Source organism: Pipistrellus hanaki, assembly GCF_964339955.1.
Source record: "Pipistrellus hanaki genome assembly, chromosome: 7".
Lineage (NCBI taxonomy): Eukaryota > Metazoa > Chordata > Mammalia > Chiroptera > Vespertilionidae > Pipistrellus > Pipistrellus hanaki.
The window spans coordinates 8509476-8532607 of NC_140509.1; the positions used below are offsets into that span (position 1 = coordinate 8509476).

Consider the following 23132-nt stretch of genomic DNA (forward strand, 5'->3'; position numbering starts at 1 on the left):
AGTTATACAATGGCAAGTGACTCCTTTTGGGACAAGGCGGGATAGGCAGACTGTGGCCAAGTTATAAAGTTTTGAATGTTCAGCTAAGATATTGGATATTGGACAACACTTAGGCTTTTGAATAGAGAAAGTAATATTATAGTTCTTGCGGAGAAATAATCTGGCAATATTGTAAATGAGACTTTTTTAAATACTGTGGCTTTGATTTAGAGACTCAGGGGAAGGTGTAGAAATTGTTTTTAGAGAAGAAAAAAATGAAAATAGTACTGGTCATGTTATTGGCAATAGGTTTTATTTTGTTTTTAAAAATCTCTTTGAGGTTATGTATTTATTGAGGAGCTAATGAAAGCTATGGCCCTTTGTCTCAGAAAAGTATACACCATTCTTTTATACTTGATTATGAATAAAAAAATTTTAAAGCTCACTATGGACATTAGATTAATAACTCCTTGTCTGTGGAAAGGGTTGGAGCTGGTCAGGATCTTATTTGATGGAACTTATGTATTGGGCCTCCGCACACACCAGAGTCAGGTTACAACAAACCGATTTCAGCAGCCAAAATGCATGTGAGACTGAGATGATAATAGCTACCATTTATTGAGCACTTTATGTACAAGACATTGTGCTACATGTGTTGCATATTTTCTCTTTTATTTCTCATGACACCCAGTGAAATAGATACTGTCATTATCCCCATTTTATAGATAGGGTAACAGGCACAGTGAGATCAAGTAATTTGCCTGTGATCATGAACACTTATTACATATCAGAAACAGGACTCAAATTCAAGCATTGGGCTTCAGAGGAAAATGTTAGCTCACACTTATATAGTGTTTGCTCCATTCTAAGCTCTTTACATGTACTAACATTTTATTTTCACAATATCCTCTGTGGTAGGTACTCTTATTCCTATTTTACAGATGAGAAAGTCGGAGCACAGAGAGGTTCAGTAACTTCTGTCCAAAGTCACAGAGCTCCTGCTTTGCAGCATATTTCACATTCCAACCCACTAACTTGTCTTCAGAGTCTGTGCTTTCACCCACAGTAACATATTGCCTCAGTATCGTGAAAATGCTGCAGGCTGTAAACTGACAAGAGACACTGGAGACATCACGAGATTGGTCACTTTAATAAATGATTTCATTGGTTTGTGTATTCATTTGCTGAGAGCCCCCTTGGTTAAGTGCTAGGAACAGAAATGAGTAAGATTAGGTCTGTACTCACAAGGAAGTCACCTTTTCAAATATTGATACATAAATCTCTCCCTGAGTTTCTGGCTTGTTCTTGTAAACAGGTACTGAGAATTTTGAGGTAAGAGGGAGGCGGCAGCAGGAGCAGTGGTTTGCCGTTTTCAGAAGCTTTCTCAGGTGCTTTTGCTACCTCACCGAGGTTGAAAACTGCTAGAATGAAGAGATGTGTGTCTGGATTGTAGGTGGGGAATATAGGGATGGGGAAAGTAAGGAAGGTTTAAAATGGAGATATATGTACTACTATGTGTAATACTTTAAACAATAAAATAAAATTGTTTTTAAAAAAGAAAGTAAGGAAGGTTTGTTGAAGCTGTCAGTACTGTCAGGGTGGATACATTATACATCAGAGTGATTGCCAAGTAGGAGTGAAGACTCGGGAGAGATTAGACAGCCTGATCCATTTACACCTTCCAACTTTCTTAAGCTGTGACCTTCCTAGGAGAAGAAAGATGCCAGAAGCAGCAGTATGGGATTACTTATGTTGATCTTTTTGTATCCTCAGGAACCAGAATTTCTTAGCTTTTTCTCCTAAAGAGTTATGGAGAAGTAAAGGGTCGGGGGGTTGCAGAGAATGGGTTTGGGATTTCCAATCCAAGTACTACATGATTTGTAAACTGCACAGCAGTTAATAGATCAACTAGTAGCCCCGTGCCCGAATCCATGGGACAGTAGCTTTCCAGTAGCTCTCCGCCCACTGCCTCGCCCTCCTGTAGCACCCCCCCCCCCCCCATAGCTTGCTGCCCTGCCCCCTCCTCTGTGGTAGGTACTCCTATTCCTGTTTTACAGATGAGAAAGTTGGAGCACCGAGAGGTTCTTCACCGTCTGCTTGTAGCTCGCTGCTCCATCCTCCTATCGATCCGTGATCTGGTCGGTACGCAGCCGGTTGTTACACTCCGTGGCATAATAACCATTTGCATACATCATCTTTATTATATAGGAATGTTACCGTGTGTTGAACTGGAAGTACTTTGTCTGTGGGGCTTTTTGAAAGGTTTTATTCCTAGTAATCAAGAGAATGAGTATTGCTTATATAAAGCTTTCTACTTCTCACTGTTAAATGAATATGTGAACCAAAAGGTTATAAGAGTCGGTACATTAATGCTCTTTGAAAAGACTGCAGTTAGAATAAGTACTATTGACAAGAGTGTGTAAAATACACTTTTATCCAAAAGAGTTAAAACGCCTGACTGAAAGTCAAAATAAAGCATATCCAAATGATATTTTTTTGTCTGAATACACGCACACATTTCTTCCTCTCCTATCTTGTGTGTCTGCAGAAGAGTTTATGGAATGTTAGCCATTAGAAACATTTTCAAAAACAATATAAAAAATGCAAGTAGTGACCAAAAATTGTCACAGCATTTAATTGCTATAATAATGGTAACAGCTAGCACTAGAGTACTCTTCAAGGACTGTTTCAAATACTTTATCTGTATTAATTCTATCTAATAAAATGGCTGCCCCCATGTGGTCAAAGATGGCTGCTGCCATGTGGATACAAGATTGCTGCCACTAGATGGCTGGCAAGGGGAGGGCAGTTATGGGCAGTTGGGGAGGACCAGGCTGCAGGTGAGGGTAGTTGGTGGGGGACCAGGCCTGTAGGAGAGGGCACTTGGGGGGTATCAGGTGTTCAGGGGAGGGCAGTTGTGGGCAATCAGGCCAGTAGAGAGGGCAGTTAGGGATGACCAGGCCGGCAGGGGAGGGCAGTTAGGGATGACCAGGCTGGCAGGGGAGGGCAGTTAGGGGCAATTGGGTTCGCTGGGGAGCAGTTAGGCGTCAATCAGGCTAGCAGTTGGGGTGATCAGGCTGGTAGGCAGAAGTGGTTGGGGACATTCGGGCAGAGGCAGGTGAGCAGTTGGGAGCCAGCAGTCCTGGATTATGAAAGGCATGTCTGACCACTCGTTTAGGGATCAGGCCTAAACGGGCAGTTGGATATCCCTTGAGGGGTCCCAGAGTGGAGAGGGTGCAGGCTGGGCTGAGGGATTCCCCCCCCCCCCCATGTACAAATTTTGTGCACTGGGCCTCTAGTCTACTTTATAATTACCCTGTAAGGTAAGTACTGTCACCATATCTGTTTCACAGACATGGAAATGGAGGCACAGGATGATTCAGTATCTTGCCCAAGATTATAGAGCACCACATTATAGCTGTCTGTCTGTCTGTCTCTATAGTGATTTATACTATAAAGGATGTTGCAAGCAAATGAAAACAACATAGGGAAGGGATGTTGTACAGACACTTACAAAGAACAAAATTACATTTCTTTCTACTTTTGCTACTACCTATTTACTATAGTTCCAAATTCTAGGTTTTCTATAGAGGAGATAAAGTGTGATGATTTTATTTTTAACCTCCTATGTTTATTGAATCAACTAGTGGAGAAAATGTCACATTGCAGATAGAACACTGGAACAAATTGTTGTTTTGTTGTTGTTTTGAATGATGGACTGAGTACTGGTTTCCTGAAATCAGAGTCTTACCAGATTGGATTTAAATATGAAAAAAAAATGCCCCTTTCTTATCTCTCCTATAAATGAGCTTTCCAGTTGTCATACTCTTGAAGGCCTAGTTATTTTACTTATGACCTGTTTGGGAGCCTTATGATATGAATGCCTATCTAGTTTTCTCCCCCAAACCCCAGTTCCACTACATATTGGATGGAAATTGAGGTGTTGGAGGAGAGTCAAATGGTCTGTTTCTTTCTAAGCAAGAAAGAAAAAGAACTGCTTACTAGGGAAGAGGAATGGCAAGAAATAGTAGTTAAATATTCTGATCTGGCAGTTAGAGAAGGCCCACCTCATACAAAACACTCTCCTAAGTTCTGTAGAGAGATATATATATGGCGAATATGCAAAGTGTCCCCTCTGGAGTTCAACCAGGAGACCTGGAATTTGATCACTTGCCATGCCATGCACTGGCCAACAGGTGGTGGTGCAGAACATGGCAGGCAACTAGCAGTGGTGGTGGGGCACTGAGGGAGTGAGGAAAGGGGAGGTGAGGGGAACCATATGGTGGCAACGCATGGGTGGTGAGGGAAGGAGGAGGCAGGGAGGCGGGGAACCTGACCAGGCCTAGGGACCCTACCCGTGCACGAAATTTATGCACCGGGCATCTAGTAAGAAATAAACAGCAACCAACACTTATATAAAACTATCCTTTACAAGAGGAGTTGGCAGATTATAGCCTAAAAGGGCCAAATCCAGACCAGCACCTATTTTTTGTATGTCCTAAAGCTAAGAATGATTTTTAAATGATTGAACAATATCAAAAGTATTTTGTGACATGAAAATAATATGAAATTGAAATGTTATTGGAACACCGCCATGTTCATTCATTTATGTATTTTCTATGGCTGCTGCTTTTGTATAACAGCAGAATTGGGTAGTTGCTACAGAGACCCAGTGGTCCTTTACAGAAGAAGTTTGCCAACCTCTGTTTTACGAAACACTTTGACAAACATTTTCCTGGGATCATCTTGACAGTGTGCAACATTGGCAAGGCAAATAATCTCCTTTCTATTCTATAGATTATACAGATGAGAAAAAGGTTTGTATTTTGACCTGTCTTGAGTCACATGACAGGACTAGAACTCAGCTCTGGGCCTTTTCCTCCATAATGCTCGAGTTTTTCCCTATCTTTTTATACTGCATCTACCCAGGAGATGCAGTATAATCTATATCTTTTGTTGTAGCAAAAGAAAATATACAGAAAAAGTGAGAACCATACTATGCAAATGTTAGTAAAGATTTTTAATGACTGAAGCTTAATTTCTAAGTGTGGATGGATTTTTCTTTAATATGACAGTGATTGCCCATATAAAGATTTCAGAGCATTCTTTATTTGTGAATAAATTAATTTTGTTGAACAAAGAGATTTCTTCTATTAGATTTCTTAGAAATCTAAAATAGATTTATTTTATTTTATTAAAATCTAATAGATTTTATTAAAATCTATTAGAAATCTAAAATAGATTTCTTCTATTTTCTTGGAAACTGGTTCCTGGGGATACTCTCTAGCTTCCCTAGGCATTTAAAAGTAAAATAAAGTGGGGTGCATTTTAACAGATTGCTTAGACTGCCCTCGGGACGTTGAACATGCATTAGGCTTTTTTAATGAAGCATTAGGCTTCATTGGCTACTAGTCTTCATTTCTGTCTGACAAGCTCTTATCTATCCCTTAGAAAATTAATATCACTGCCACCAAGTGGCTGAACTTTTTGTTTTTACCAGTTTAGTTTCTAATAATTAATAAATGAAACTAGTTTTCCTTTTTTTTAAGTATACCTACTTCAGAAGACCAAATATTAGCCAAGACAGGCTGACTTAGTATTCTAGTACAATATTTAGAAAATATTACTTATTCAAATATTTTATGACTTCCTGCTGGGCTGGTTTTATGTGAAATATAGTGTGTGGGGGGGTTTATTTACAGATCTCTCTGTATGTGTCTTTCTCTTCCTTTTCTCTAATGAAGCTCAAAGCATCAGGCTGTTTATCAGAGATAATTATACAGCAGATGGAGCTTTTCTGTTTTATAATAGTCTCAAAGTGGAAGATTCTTTCCCATAATGAAAAATGTCTCTTTTGATTTTAATTTAAAGGATTTCCCCCCAGTGCATTTATCTATCCTGAAGCTGATTCTGTAGCATGCTGCTTTTATTAGGGCTATGTTCTAAAAAGATTGATACTTGGCGGTACAGCTTGATAATGTACAGTTATATGCTGTATTGAATTGAATGGCTGTAATTCACCAAGAATCAATGTATGGGATCATTAAATTAATCCCTATCAAAATGCAAGAGGACTTGAGCAGTTTAGCAGTGTTATCTTATGGAAATTATTTCTATTACATAATGTAAGCTGGGCCTGAACTATTTAAGCACTTAGTGTCATCTGACCTTTAACTTATTGTTGAAATAAAGGCCAAATAAAAACAACACCATGATTTTTAAAATTATTCATTTTCTGTCCCTCCCCCTTTAAAGTTTTAACCTTATTTTTAAGAATACAAGTAAAGTTAATGACACGCAGGTTTATCCTATATAATAAGAGGCTAATAAGTAAATAAACCGAACAGTGGAACAACCAGTCACTTTGACATGCACTGACTACTAGGGGCAGACGTTCAGTGCAGGAGCTGCCTCCTAGTGGTCAGTGCACATCATAGCAACCGGTTGACCGGCTGTTTGGTCATTAGGTCACTTAGGTTTATATATATATATATATATATATATATATATATATATATATATATATCCAGTACTTTTTCTATATGTATTTTTTGCTTATTTATTAGCATCTTTTTCTTACTGATTTGTGGGAACTCATATTCTGGATAATAAATCTTTGTTATATATCTGACACATATTTTCTTCTGGTATGTCACTTGCTTTTATTTTTTGTTTGGGTGCCTTGGATTCCATTAGAAAGTATACAAATTTTAAAATTCAAGTCTGTTGGTCTTTTGTCTTCTAGGTTTGTGTGTTTCTTAAGTTTTCTCCAAAGGGCTTATAAAAGTATTTTCTATATATATTTTAATACTTTTATAGTTTAGCTTTTAATTTATTTAGTTCTTGAATCCAACTCAAATTTATTTTGTATATGATATGAGGTATTTTTAGCTGATGGAGCTATTATTTGAAATCTTGAAGGACTTATTTATAAAACTGGCCCAATATCTGATATTAGAATATCATATTTTTGTTTCATTTAAAGGTAATATTCATATTTTTGTTTCATTTAAAGGTAATATTCATATTTTTGTTTCATTTAAAGGTAATATTAATAATTTACATTATGAAAGTATCCATTTTATCTAGATTTGTAAGTTTATTAGAATAAAATTACACATAGTATTCTTATTTTTAAAATTTCTTCTATTAATTTTAGAGTATGTATATATTATCTAAGTACACAAATTAAATCTTAATTATTCTTTTATTGTTCATATTTCCTAATTATGAATTTGTTTATGATCCCCTAGTTAAGCTCAATGGAGAAATATTAAAGGTCTGGGAAGTTTTGTCACTCCCACCATGTTTTTATAGGATTACAGCCCTAATCTTTATACTGTTCTTGCTTCTAATCTTTTCTATCAGATGAATCTCTCATTGATATTGTATTAAACCAAAAAGGGATTTCTCTTATTGATGTTGTATCTGACCTGCCTATTCCCAGCACTGATGCTGAACTCTGAACCAAACCAGACCCGTGTCCCCAGCTGACACCATGGTACTCATATTACCATTATTCATGTTCTTGGAAGCCCACTTCAAAACCATTTTTCTGTATTGATTTCTTCCTCCAAGGAATTCCTATATTTCTTACCTGAAACATCTAATCACGTATTGTCTTGGTTACCTCTTTGACATGAGAAGATCATCTTTCTGTACCAGTTTACAGACGAAAGCCAAAATCAGCCAAATATTTTTTGTGGCTTTTTAAAATTATTATTATTAATCCTCACCCGATGATATTTTTCCAATGATTTTTAGAGAGTGGAAGGGAGGGAGGAAGAGGAGAAGAGGGAGAGAGAGAGAGAGAGAGAGAGAGAGACATCCATGTGAAGAGACACATCCATTGGTTGCCTCCTGCAATGCCAGGGCAGGGGATCAATCCTTCAGCCAAGGTATGTGCCCTAGACTGGGACTCAAACTGCAACCACTTGGGCAATGCTCTGTTCACTTGGAAACATTGGCCAGGGCAATTAACAAAGATTTTCTTTTATGTTGCTTTGCTGTGCCCATGGCACCCAGCATAGTGTTTGGCAAGGCAATACTTAGTTATACTTACTGATTTAAATATCTCCCGTAGGTAAGTTTATTTTTCTTGGTTTTGTAAGCCTACTCACATGTGTTTTGATGCATTAAAGAGAGGCTTCTCATTGCCTGAACCTGATTTTGAAAAGTTGCTTAATATTTTTTATTATTTCCTGTGCCATTTCATAACTTCAAGATGAAGTAACTCAAAAAGGCAATTTCCCTACCATCCTGTATAATAAAGCCTAGGTGGCGTCGTCGACACCATCTTAAGATTTCACCACAAGATGGCCAGATGGCCGGCAGGGGAGGGCAGTTGGGGACCACCATGCCTGAAGGAGAGGGCAGTTGGGGGAGGGACCAGGCTTGCAGGAGAGGGCAGTTGGGGGTGACCAGGCCTGCAAGGGAGGGCAGTTGTGGAGGACTAAGCCTGCAGGGGAGGACAGTTGGGAGTGAGATGAGGCCAGCAGGGGAGGGAAGTTGGTGGCGACCAGGTCTGCAGGGGATAATTTTATCCCTTCAATTTTTGGAGAGAAATTTACAATTAAAATATATTCGTGTAAAGGGGAGGGTAGTTGGGGGCGACCAGGCTGGCAGAGGAGGGCAGTTGGGGGCCATCAGGCTGGCTGGGGAGGGCAGTTGGGGGCCATCAGGCCAGCAGGAGAAGGCAGTTGGGGGTGATTGGGCTGGCAAGGGAGGGCAGTTGGAGGCAGTCAAGCAGGCACTTAGGGCCAGCAGTCCTGGATTGTGAGAGGGATGTCTGACTGCCAGGAATTGGGCCTAAACTGGTAGTCGGACATCCCCAGAGAAGTTACAGATTGGAGAGGGTGCAGACCAGGGCTGAGGGGCACACCCCCCCTCCCCCCATGCATGAATTTTGTGTACTGGGCCTCTAGTCTTTAGATATTTGGTTATTTTGTTATGGTGACATTTCATCACTTTTAACAGAGCTTTTAAAACAATAGGAGACTTTTTAACTGTACAAAAAGTCATATACCTGTTGTGAAATGTTTTTTTCTCACTTGAATTTTCCCCTTCAAAATCCCCTTTTGCAAACTTTAAACACTAATTTTAAGGGTCCCTTTAGAAACCTACAAATCTGAAAGGTTAGTTTTCTATAAAGATTCGCTTGGGCACCAATGAGATTTTATAGTTATTGATATTCAGACTAGGTTTTAAAGCAATATCATCACTGCCCCCTTATTGCAAATGCAAAATTTAAAAAAAAAATTCTTATTAAATAAACTGTTCTATAGTTTGCTGTGAAAGTAAAGGTCACAGTGAACAACCGCACTTCACACAGCTTTAGCCCTTTGCAATTGTCATATTGTTTTTGTTATGTGTAGACTCAGGTAATGGGTGACACTGCTGATTTTAAAGTAAGCATAACCTTTATTATGACAGAAGTGTTTGGCTGAAAAAAATCATAATATAGGGGCATTAATTTGGGTATGTTAGAGGTAGTTATGTCAACTTTACATGAATATATTTTAATTGTGTTTGTGAATTTCTCTCCAAAAGGACCGGGAGCCAAATCGGTCTCAGCTCCAAATGGTTTTTAAATGTTCATGGGGCAACACCTCTGGCCTAAATAGTTACTTTTTTTCATTTTCTCTGAAGAACATCACTTTCCTTTCTGAAGAAGGCATTGTAGCCATTTTGTTGCTGATGTAGGCCAAGGTTTATGAAAACGCTCTTGGTAGTTGAACTTCGTAAAAAAAAATAAATAAAAGCTCTCCTGATGCTGAGTGGTTTCTCTATTGATGTGATGAAATTTATGCTCATGTTGATGGCAAAATGCAAATATAGAAATCTAAGTTGGGCCATAGTTAAGCCTGTAAAGTCAGAACTGAAGTCTAAATTGAAGAAGCGACAGCTCCTGATTTCATATCCATATTAAATATGCTTTGTCACAGAGAGAAAAAAAAGTGTCTAAAAATAGAATTGACTTTATTATCCAGGTGATGTTTTAACCTCTCAAAAAGGTTCTTAGTTTTGATCACCAAAATGATTGCTTTGAATTTCAGTGTTAATTGCTGTTATACTTCATCACATAAGAATTTGGAGTCTTGGTGGTGGGTGTTTAGCAGTCAGTATTTTAATATATGGGAAGCTCTATTTGGGTCATAATGGTTCCAGGTGAGAGACTGTGTCTAAAAAACTAAAATCAGATAAATTTAACTGCTTGCTCAGAATTCTTTGAGTTCCATGAAACATGTTTTATATTCTTTCCACAAATAGCAGAAATAAAATATGCTGGGTTGAAATAATGACGGTAGAGTGTATTCCAGTGTCCCTTGTATTTATGTACTTAAATATGATCATTTTGTTGAAAATGGGAAAACTTTTTATTGTTATTTATCCTGGTACATCAGTTGGTTTCTTCAAGACTAGAATAAACCAGTTGGCATGTGAGGAAAGTATGGAGAAATTGGAAATTATATTTACCTTTAGGTTCACTGTTTTGTTCTCTTTCCTTTCTCAATTACATATCTGTGTAAGGGTATTTTTTCTTTATATGCTTTGTATAAATACCTTGAAACAGATTGAATGTATGCATGCAGATGTAAAAATCCAGGTGTCTTTAAGCCAGGCCACTCTCATAGTTTTAAAAAACTTTAAAGTTGTTTTTCTTAAAACATGTTGACATGTAATTATTTCTGTGAATTTTAAATGAAGATATATTTTAATTTTAATTTTTTTTTTAGTTTTAATTTTAGATCAGGTAAACATCAATAGTTTTATCCCATATAAACAAAAGATCTATAATGTCCTTAATAATTTTTAAGTGTAAAAAGACTTCAGGAACAAAATGTTTCGGTGAAAATCAACTGTGTTTGTTATGAATTCCAGTTCCCTTCTGAATAGCTATGTATGTTCAATCATTGCTTTTGGCCTGGACCATTTTCATTCAATAGTGAAAGAAAATATTTTTGTTTTGTTTTTATAAAAATTGTACATTAAGTTATTCAACAGGCTGATTTGATATAGATATAATGATTATTACATTTAAGATAATTACCATAACTAAGTTACCATTTTTTGTGATAAAAGTACCTGAACTCTACTTTTTTAGCAAATTTCCAGTTTTTAATTTTTATTTTTTCTTGCTTTTAAATTTATTTTTCAATTACAGTTGATATACAGTATTATATTAATTTTAGGTGTACAACACAATGACTATACCTTTATATACTTTACAGAGTTATCACCCCAATAAGTCTAGTATCTATCTGGCAATATATGTAGTTATTACAATATTATCAACCTATAATCCTTATTGAAAAATATATTTTGAATACTTAACATGCTAGATTACCCAAATAAGTAAAACTTTGTCCCTGCCCTGAGGCTCATTCCATTAAAATCATTGCTTGTTCAGAAGAGGGCATTTTTTTCAAAACACATCACTAATAGGGATGTCCACTCTGCTATAATAGAGTTCGTCAGAACAGGTGAAAAAGCATTTCTGATTTCATTTTGTTTGCAATGCTTTTCCCTGAGGAAGGTGGTATGGAAGAATTTTTAATTTTGTTTCTATTGAGCAATCCTTCCTATATAATAAAAGGCTAATATGCAAATTGTCCCCTTGGGAGTTCGACCCACCAGGAATTTGACTGCCCGCTTTATCTTGTACTGACCACCAGGGGGCGGAGTGGAGCAAAGGAAGGCCCCAGTTTGCTCTGATCACCCACCAGGCCTAGAGACCCTGTGTGTGCCCTAGCCTCTAGTAGACTAATAAGCGGCCATGTGATGGCAGGCACATGCATGTGCGTACAGACACACATACACACACTGATATTTGCAAAACTGTCCAGCACTGTAATATATAGGGGACTAGGAGTGGAATGGTAATGAAATAAGCAAAATAGATTGCTACCAATATCAACTTCGATTTGTTTTGAAAATCTCTTCCTCATGAATCCTTTAAGTAGATCTACATGCTGTGAGACAAATGAGGGGTAGAACTTTAACTGAGAGATTAACACTTAGATTGTGCACCAATCTTTGTAAATGGTTTAATTTGGGAGTTCCATTTGGAGAAGTGGGAGGGCTATTATCTGTGCTGAAGATTTTCTGTAAGCTTGGATTTCCACTCATTATATCTTTATGTATCCTTGTTTTTAATCAATGGTGCTTTTCAAACTCAATTCTGTAGACAGATTAGGTGTGTCCTTTCTGATTAAAACAATTCATGAGTTGCAGGTTTAGAGTGAGGTTGGAGGATAGGTTTTCTTTTCTGAAGAGATGACTTATTTCCTGTGCATTCTGGTCTGTACCTGATACTCATTTATTACCATTTACTAATTTAAGTTTTCATGTGTACTAGTACATTGAAGGCTTTTAAAAGAAGGAATATTTTACTGCTGAAGAAATATGGTCTCTTTGAAGATTATTAAAAGGTATTTTTACATTCTTTTTAAAAAATATATTTTATTGATTTTTTACAGAGAGGAAGAGAGAGGGATAGAAAGCTAGAAACGTCGATGAGAGAGAAACATCGACCAGCTGCCTCTTGCACACCCCTCACCGGGGATGTGCCCACAACCAATGTACGTGCCCCTGACCGGAATCGAACCTGGGACCTTTCAGTCCGCAGACCAACGCTCTACCACTTAGCCAAACCGGTTTCGGCTATTTTTACATTCTTAATAAGGTCACATCAGGAAACACTGTAGAGTTTATTTCAATATCTCCATTGTATGGATGTTTATTTTCTGAAAGGTCTCTTTAAAAAACTCTCAATATGATATAAATCTCTAGAGAGGGGGGTTAATTTTAGCTCCTAAATCTGTTGTCCTAAATCACCTTTGGAACTATGAGCCTAGAAAACTTGGATGCTGCAAAGGTAAACAATGTGCAGATTAAGATAGAGTGGAATTGACAAGCTGGTTAAAAAAGGATGATGCATTTCTAATTAGCTCACAGTGCCTTTAGTTGGAAATTAATTAGATGCTGTTATGTAAATGTCATGTTAATTAAACAAGGATATTAAAGTGTTATAAATCTGCAGAAGGAATGGCTATTTTGTGTATTAATGCTTTGCAGTTAACATGAAGGCTCCAATAGAATATTTGTTTGGTTATTGAGCTTCTTATAATTTTTAGTTGGCTGACTCCTTGACAGTCCATTTGTCCCAATTGATGTGTTTTAGCACATGGTGTAACTGCAGCCAATGAGGGCAATAGAACCAAGAACTGAAAACAAAGAGTCATCACAGCTGTTTTAACAAAAGCTTTCTGGGTAGATTGCTGATCTCCATTTCCAAGGTTAAGGAGAAATACTATTTTTCTGTATTTATTCAGCCTTAAATTTTGAGGGCCTAAAATGATTGCCAGCCTAAATGCAGCTGTCCTCCAAACCTGTGTTCTCTGCTTTTCCTGGATTATAGTCTTCAACCAGTTTATGGGTGCTAGCTCGGGGTTTTTTGGCATGTTTAGTAACTCTACAGTTTAAAAAGAAAATTTAAGCATTCTGCTACTTTAGCTTGAAATGTCAGTGTTGATGGTTAATGTGATACCTTTATTCAGTCCTGGTTTTGTAAGTTACAGTGAATTTAATATCTAGACTTCAGCTTTACAGGCCTGAAATCAGTACTATTTCCCCAAGAAAATCCACTATCCTGTTGCAAATGCTATTAAAATTTCTGGTTGTTGGGAATAAAGCTGAAGAATTTCATTTCATGGTTCTCATGTGGAATTGCAAATGCAATCCATAGTGCTGCATTATGTATGACGCCTTTAATGTAAGACTAGAAACATCCCTAGAAGACAAGGTAGGATACTTAGACTTATGGTCACAAACCACAGCTACCACAGACTCTAAATTGTTGAAACTTAGGAAAAAGTCCTCTGACTGTAGTATCAAATGCAAAACTATATACTGAATAGCTTTAGATAATGAAGAAACTTGAAAAAATTCTGATGATTAATTTGTTTTTGCAAAAGAGAGTAAAATGCAGTCATGGTGATTGGTTGAAAGTGAGTTCATGTTGGTTAATCTTGTTACCTGGCAGGAGAGAGCCTGTCAGATTAAGGAAGAAACTTAACTGCTTTTTAATTTTTTTAACGTTTAAAAATCCAAGACATATTCAAAACTCAGTTGCCACTAATATAGACTCGAAGGTAGTGATAGGAATCGTTCTGTGCTTAGAAATACATTTATTTTCCCAATCTGATCCCACCACACACACACACACACACACACACACCTCCAATAGAACCCAGTCATCAGGACACTTTTCACACCTTGCTCGTAAGTTATTAGCTCAGTTCACCCTACTGGGAAGGAGAGGAAGAAGAGCCAAAAACAGAGTTTACAATGATTTGTGGGACCATATGCCAGCCCTTCTCTCAGACGTTAACCCAGTAAAAAAAAAAAAAGAACAACAGCATTTCTTGATGGAGGAGATGTCCTGACTTTGACCCTTGCCATCAACTTTCAAAATTATTTTGTTTGCTCTAGCTACATGGGTCTCAAGTTAATATTTTTATTGTAGTCAGAAACCTGAAAAGGTTCCTCTTGAGTAGCCAGTAATTTCCTACATTCATTTTAACAGAGTTGATTTGAAACTAATTGTGTAGGAGTATACATCATATCTCCTGTGGCTTCTTGTTTTATTCGAGAGTACACTAATTTTGTATGACTCCACAGTTATTGTAGTCTATATGTACAGTGTTTCTATGCATCTATTCTGGATTTTTAAAGAGTTTCATAGGTTATAGTCTGTCAGACCAAAGTGAATTCCAAACTCTCTGTTTATAATATTGTGCAATTATCAAAGCTGGGATTTATTATCACTGCTAGTTACTCTCGCTGTCAATTTGTTTGGGCTCAGCTCTGGTTCTATTTGTGTTTACTGTAATTTGGTGACTATATTGGATTGGGTTGTTAGTTTAATAAGCTCTCTGGAGAGCAGTTTCATGGTGATGCATGTGGAGTTATGTATGCTAGGCAGCCTGAAAGTTTTTTGCATACTTGCCAAAGCTGCATAGGAAGTCATTCATTAGGAGTTTTAGAAAGGATAACTGTCACCCTCCAGATGAGGTGAAGTTTGCATTTGTAAACATGGGAGTGTTAATTCACAAGTCCCAGCCAACTACCACAGAGGCTACGGATCAGACCCTGCTCCTCTGTCCCGGCCTCTCTCCAGGCCTGATCCACAGTCCCCTCGGCAGTCAGTGCTGGTCGCCGCCGGCAATCAAGCACTGACTGCAGAACTGACTTCTGGTTGGTCGAGCCTTCTGTCATTACAGACCCTGGGTTTTTATATATTAGGATATTTAAACTCTTAAGGGCGTACATTTAAGATTTGTACATTTCATTTTAGTATTTTGTTATTGTTATACCTCAGTTTTTTTTTTTTTTAAAGATTTTAAAAGCCTTGGCCAGTGCAGCTTAGTTGGTTGCCATTTGGATTCCTGGTCAGGATGCAGGCTTGTTTGCTGATAGGGGGTGTATAGAAGGCAGCCAGTTGGTGTTCTCCTTTTACATTGATGTTTTTCTCTCCCCTCCCCCTTCTAAAAATCAATAAAAAATATTTTAAAAGATTTTAATAAATGTACATTAGTCTCTTGATTCAGTCAAGCAGCTTGCACTGTTTTTTGTTTGTTTTTTTATTCTCACCCAAGGATATGTTAATCAATTTTTAGAGAGAGAAAAGGGAAGGTGAGAGAAGAAGGAAAAGAGAGAGAAAAACATTGATGAGAGAGAGAAATATTGATGGGTTGCCTCCTGTACACACCCAACTGGGGATCAAACCCCAAATTCAGGTATGTGTCCTGAACAGGAATCAAACCTGCAACCATTGGTGTATGGGATGATGCTCCAACCAACTTAGTCATCCAGCCAGGGCTCCATGTTACTTATTTTCATGTCACAGTTGCCTATTTGAATCTATGTAATTTTAGTATGTTAAGCTTTCTCTGGGGAAGTGATATTTGTAGAAAAATGCCCTGCCTTTCTGGTCTAACTTTTCATTTTATTCTTGCCTCATTTTGAAATTCTTCAAAAGTATTTCCAAGTGATACTGGCCAATGATGAATATCCCTCTTTCTGATTACATTTAGCATTCATTACTAATTACATATTCTTTGACACTTGATCATTTTTGATCCAGCTCTTTATTGCTATCATGTATTGTTCTCAATTATTTACACTAATTTTGTCCTAATAAGATTGTAAGTTCCCTGAGCATGAGACTTACCCATGATGGCACATAGTAGGTATTTGCAAAGTGTTCTTTGACAATAATACACTTACTTAATTTTTCCTCCCCTTTTCCATTTCCCTTCTGTGTTTTCTTATACCCACTAAGGTTTGCCAAACTGATGTTACATCCTTGGTGTAGGAAAGAGTGGACTGACAATGAACTCTTAGGCATGATTTACAGGTCCCTAAATCCCATGGATCTTCATGGCATAAACTCTAAGAATAGGTCTCAGAGCTTTTTCATCTTTCTTTCATTTCTATTAATAATTTCAGTGATATGAAATCTTCTTCTGGATAATATACAACTCTGTCAGTTAACCATGTTTACCTTTACTATTCATAGTCACCTGGGACCCTTTTCAGAAAATATGTCTAACATTTGCCTGTGTGTTCTATTTCTTTATGATCATTACCACGGCCCTTTCCAGGGCATATCAAGAACCAGTGGTCTTTATGTTTATTTATTAATTTCTAATTTCAGAAGTTAGGGCATGGTTGGTAGGGAGTGTTGAGGTATATGTAAATATCAACTTAAGAACTTGTTAGTAGTCCTGATTCTGAACCAACTTCAGAATTTGTTGGTGGACTTGAAATTATTGCTTTTCACTCCTTCACCCACTGACTGACTAAATCTTTTGCTTACTCTTGAATTATACCTATTCATCAGATTTCTGGATTCTCAAAGATTCCATGAATGCCCTCTTTATATCATTCTTATAATTAAGCTAGATATTTCTTTCTTGGTTCCAATATCTTTTTATATATTAAAATGATCTTTATTTATTTTGGCAAGCAGTTTGTTGTTCCTTAGGCAGCTCCCGCCCCCCTCCCCCCCCCCCCCCCCAAAAAAAAATAAGGCTAGTTTTGCAATGAATTTAAAGGTAGGATAACAACTGAGATCAGCTTACGAGGTTGTACTCCTACTTGTTGCTTTGTAGAAAAACTCATCTCCCCAAACTTGTGGGTAATTTCTTCTTGCTGGATTGGGATTCTAGTTAATATTTTAACCCTTAACTTTATAACATTATGTGATATTCAATTAGTTTTTTACAAAAAGCATGTTCTAATGTAGAAAAAAATGTAGATCTAAATTGCTGAACTAAGTTCATCTACCACTATCACCACCTTTTCCATCTTTTCTATTATGTTTATTTGCAGGCTAATCTCTGCCTTTTTAGGTTTCTCTTTATCCAAGATAGCAGCTATGGGCATGTAGCCGGTTTGTCCTGACTGATGTGCCTGCCTTTCTGTTTTTAGGTGGGCCATGCACAGACACAGCTCATGTCTCGTTAATCACACCAACCAAAAGATCCTGTGGTACAGGTACGTATATCATTCTTGTTGTTTTTTTAAAAATCCTCACCCGAGGCTATTTTTCCATTGATTTTTAGAGAGTGTAAGAGAGAGGGAAAGATAGAGGAAAACATTGATGTGAGAGAAACACATTGATTGGTTGTGGAAGCTGGGCCAAGAGGAGCCTGCAACCAAGGTACGTGCCCTTGACCAGAATCTGACCCAGGACCCTTTGGTTCATAGGCTGACACTCTATCCACTGTGCCAAACCAGCTAGGGCCATACATCATTCTTATCTGGCTTCATTCTTATCTGAATTATTCATAGAAATTAGCTACTGGTTTTAATGTGGTGTCCATGCCAGGATGCTCTCTAATTTCTTCCATCAATTTTGAAGTGATATAGTTTGTGCTTAATATTGGGAGTGGAGTGTGAGCAGAGGTCAAAGTGGTGCTCTTGGAGGTCAAATTGACTGATTTAAACTTCCGGCTAGAACCAAGAAGATAGGCAGTTTCCTAATGTCTGAAGAATATTATAACATGAAACATATATTGCCCATTTTCTAGAATGTGGCTAATTTGTCTGAGTCTTGGACTTACTACAAAAAATATTTAACAATGGAGACTGGAAGGTGAAAGAAGTTGTAGTACAGATAATCAGTGTTTTAACTTGACTATTAGAATATCCTAATAGTTTTGGAAAATTACTTTCTCATCTTCAGTACATGGGGTATGTTGAAATTATTCTTTTCAGATACATAAAGTCTCCCAGAAATCTCTGTGCATCTATGACATTTTTATTAAATATGAAGTCATGAATCTTGTAGCTCTCTAAAAAGCAGTCATAATGACCATTGCTCCCTTAGCCTATAGCTCAATTTATTTTAAACAGTAAATTTGCCTTTTCCAATAATGCTGCCTGTTATTTAAAATATCTCAAGGATTATATTTGGAAGAGTCAAAATAATTATATTGTTTTTCTAAAGGTCACAGTCAAAGTATTTTTCATAATTTAAAAAGTCCTTTTAACTTTTCAACAAAAATAGCCCAAACTATTTCTATGTACAAACTCATTCTGAAACCTCAGCCCTTTCAAATGCTCATAGTTTTTATGTTAAACTAACTCAAAAAGGCCTGACCTTGCACAGTTCCTGAGTGGCATCTAGGCATTGAACTCTGGGAATTTAATTTTACTCTTCTGTTCCACGTGACCAATTTTGAGGCAGGGCATGCTGTCATTCCTCCTGTCTTTAGTACCCACGCTCGAGTGGGTAGTTCCAAGGGAGACAGAAGAGAACCTTGCCCTGGAGTGAGACAGACCATCCTGATTAGCCAGTGGGAAGTCAGAGTCAGCTTCCTATCCACTCCAGCCAGAAGCTTTGAAAACATTCAGAGTCCTTTGATTTCAGGTCTTTTAGTCTTTCTTCTTTCCTTCCAATCTTGGCCCTCAGTGCAGGGTTTCCTGTTAGCATTACCAATATGTTTAGGTAGCAGTCAAGGAGTGAACCTCATGCACATTGGAACATCCTGAGAGATAGAGAAAAAGAGACTCGTGTGCTCAGCTTAGGCACCGAAACTAGTAGGAATCCTTCTTTGAATATTATGTACTTGTGTCCTTTGTGTCCTTCATGTCTAGGCATGTATTTCCTTCTCCCATACTATTTTGTGTATCTGAAAATAATAATAGCATTTATTGCATGCTAACTATATTACCAGGCACCATTCAATATGATTTACATACATGACAATTTAATCTTCAGAACAAATCTGCAAGAGAGTTATTCCTCTTTTACAGATGGCAAAATAGATACTCAGAAAATTAAGTACATTTCTTGTAGTAATATTTTAGTAAGAAATAGAAACAGAACTTAAACACAGATCTTTCAGATACTAAAGCCTGTGTTGTTTTGCACTACATCATGTTACTGCTTTTCACAGTAATACGCTAATTAGACCGGATAGACTGGATGTCCTTCTGGACAAAGCCACAGTGGTGGGGCTGAGGCAGAGGCAGTTACGGGTGCAGGCAGGTGAGCGGTTGGGAGCCAGCAGTCTCGGATTGCAAGATGGATATCCGACTGCAGGTTGGGATCAGGCCTAAACCAGCAGTTGTCCCAGTGCACAAATTTCATGTACCGAGCCTCTAGTTGTATTATAATTATGTTCTTAGCCAGATGGTGGAAAAGCATATCATTGAATGAAATAGGGAGAATGGGAGACCCATAATTGGAAATACAGCATGTAATGAAGTAGTGCTTAAAATGTGAGTTCTAAAAACAGATTTGGTTTCAGATCCTAGCTTTATGTATTACAAAATGTGATTTTAGGTAAATAAGTTAATATCTCAAAATTTGTACTTTATCTGTAAAATTGGATGATAAATCTATCGCATAGGTTTAGTCTAAGAAGTAATATGCATAAAGCTCACATAATAGATCTCTAAAGGTAATTGCTATTTCAGTGTAATTGTATCATTAAAGATTATGTGTATACAGTGGCCAACCATTAAATACTGTGGATAACACATCAGAAGGTAATTTAGATAGAAGACTAGAAATGCAGAATTCGTTGCTATATCTAGTTTCATTAATTGATTTTATGTTGATTACATTTTTTTTGTTGCATTTTAGTATTACAGTAGGAACTCATGGTAATATTTTTAGGTCTCCGTAAAGTGAAATGATAAGCAAGGATTGAGCTCTCAGTCACACATTTCCAGGCCTTCTTTTAGGTGATTACATAGCTCTTAACTAGGAAAAGATTGAGAATTTCTGACTTGGAAGGAAATTAATGCAATGTGCAGGTCATCTTCTAAAAAATCCGAAGGAAAGTTGAGATTGATCACCCTGCACGTTAAAAGTTATCAAGTTCATCTTGGTGCACTTTTCAAGAAGCCTCTCTGTGCCCCCTCTGACTTCCTGAACTATGGCCCTGACATCTGACTTGTATAGGTCATTGGTTGAACATTCATCTATTAACCAGGAGGTCACAGTTTGTTTCCCAGGCAGGATGTGTGCCCTGGTTGCGGGCTCGATCCTCAGGGCGGAGCGTGCAGGAGGCAGCCAACCAATGATTCTCTCTCATCTTTGATATTTCTATCTCTCTCGCTCTCTCTTTCTCTCTGAAATCAATAAAAATATATTTAAACAACAAAAAACTATGGCCCTGACATCAGAGGACAGAGTTTCCTGTCAGAGGTAAATTGAATGATTTGTTTTGAGAACTGCAGGTTGACAGTCTTTGTCTCCATCTTTCTGTCTGTCCTTGAGTCAGCAGGCTGCCCATGATGGGGATTCTGAACATTTTTCTTATGAGTCTTCATCAGTTATAGTGTTAGATTGCTGGAGTGTTCTTGTATTCCTTATGTCTAGGTTCTTCAAGAGAGGACTCATACCTCTAGCATGCTCTGTGGTGCTTCTGCCATAAAGGGGCACAATCACAGTAGCTCTCCCAAAGAGATCCTAGAACACAGGGCTTCAGGCATAAATGATCTGTAAATAATTGCCTGACAGTAGTATCACTTTTTTCTTGGCGTGAGACCTGTGAATTAGGTCTTACTGAACCCTCCAAACCAATCTGTTCAATACAAGGTTGGACCTAAAGCAGCCTCTAGCATAGTAATGACGTGTGTTAGGAAAAAGATACTTAGGCTAAAATATAGTGGTTCTTTAGGTCAACAGTCCCTGAAGAAGGCATATCTATATATATAAAAGCCTAAGTAACTGGTCGACTCGTCTGACTGGTGGCTATGATGCACACTGACCACCAATGCAGGGAACATACGCTCAATGCAGGTGCTGCCCCCTGGTGGTCAGTGCGCTCCCACCGTGGGAGCACCGCTCAGCTGACAGATGAGCACTAGACGCAGGGCTCTCTGCTGGCTGCCGCAGCCCAGAGAATGCAGCGGAGGGGCAGCGAGCCTCCCTAGAAGCAGCAGGCATAGTGGGGCGGGGATGAGCAGGAGCCGCAGGCAGGAGTGACAGGCCAATCCCCACAGGCTACACCAAGGGACCCCACTGTTGCATGAATCCATGCACTGGACCTCTAGTAATGTATAATCTGTGAGGTTTGGGAGAAAATAGTAAAAGTTCTTTATCTCTGCCTTCTAAATTTTCTGTTTTGCAGATTCATTTTATAACTATATAACACTCCATACATATAGTTTAAAACCAGCAAATACATAGGATGCGTATTAAAGGTACATAGCCAGATATCTTAGAGAGTGTACTCGCAAAAAAAAGGTTAGCGACCTTTTCAGTGCACAGGTCATTTTCTTTTTAGTACTTTGAAAATTAGATCTAAAGATTAGCATTAGGCTCATAATTACAAGCCTGAGTGGTTGATTAATAACGTCTCTGCTTCAAGGGACTAATGTTGATCTGAGGATATTGTAATTTAAACAGGTGGAAAACAATATAGAGTGGCTTGTCTACAGCCATCAAAGTGAGAGGGGGAACGCTTTTTTTTTTTTTTTAACTTATTATAATTTTACTATTGACACTATACATATCCCCATTCATTCCCAGTCCCTTCCCCGCCCCCCCCCCCCCCACACACACACACCCTGTCCAGCCCCTGTTTCGCCTTCCCTCTGGCCATCATCTTAGTAGTGTCTGTGTCTGTAGGTTATACATATATGTTCTTTGGCTAATCCCTTCATCTTTTTTCACCCAATTCCCCAAGAGGGAACTCTTTTTAAGAAATAGTTCTGTAGTAACTGGAAGTCTAAGAACCAGATTGCAAAAAGTAGTAGTGGCAAGTAAAAGATCAGTTTGTATTTGCGAACTAGGTCAGAAACTTTTTCTTTAGCTGCTGGCTTTTGGCTACATAGCACTATTAACAGTTAAACTCTGTAATCTTTAGATTGGGGGCGGGAGGGAAGCAGCACCATGATTATTTTGGTATTTAAAACAGAGAAAATTTAAGTGAAGATGCTTGTGGCTTTGTAGAGCTTTGAGAACTGTCAGCAAAGAGTTGAAAAGTGCTGCAAATCCCAGGTTGCTTTGGTTAGAATGTGAGAGTTAAAGCATATCACACCTTCAGATAACTAGAGAGAGCTTACCTTTCTTCAAAGGCTTCGGGTATTTTGCACATGTTCCCTTGTTAATTCTCACAACATTCCTGCCAAGAATGAATATATTGTGAAGGAAGAGTTCCCTTTCCTTGGCAACAAACCACCTTTTGTCCTTCATCTTTTCTAACTATTAAGTTATACTTGAAGCCAAAACATTGTAATCAGAGCTGTGGTAATCCTTTTTAAACAACTTTATTTGGAAGTTGTTTGGATATTTATGTGAATATCTTTAGGAAGTCATATTATTTATTTTTAAAAATATGTTTTTATTGATTTCAGAGAGGAAGGGACAGGGTAAGAGATAGAAACAGCAATAATAATAATAAAAATTTTAAAAAGAAATATCAATGATGAGACAGTCATTGATCAGCTGCCTCCTGCACCCCCCAACTGGGGATTGAACCACAACCTTCTGATTCATAGACACTCAATCACTGAGCCATGCTGGCTGGGCCAGAAAGTCATATTTTTTGTTTAAAGTGCCTTGTGGGAGGTCTTTTTGCCTTTTTTTTAAAAGACATGTTATGTAACCTTTTTTTTAAATTTTT

At 37.8% G+C, this 23132-nt stretch overlaps 1 protein-coding gene across 1 annotated transcript in view; it reads left to right on the forward strand.

Moving 5' to 3' along the window:
• The window catches only part of ZFAND3 (zinc finger AN1-type containing 3), a 247499-nt gene that overhangs the window by 164205 nt on the left and 60162 nt on the right, over window positions 1–23132 (forward strand). Inside the window, exon 4 of the mRNA XM_084889538.1 lies at window positions 17476–17541. Within this exon, the coding sequence (XP_084745664.1) occupies window positions 17476–17541 (66 nt within the window). The remainder of the gene's footprint in view (window positions 1–17475; window positions 17542–23132) is intronic.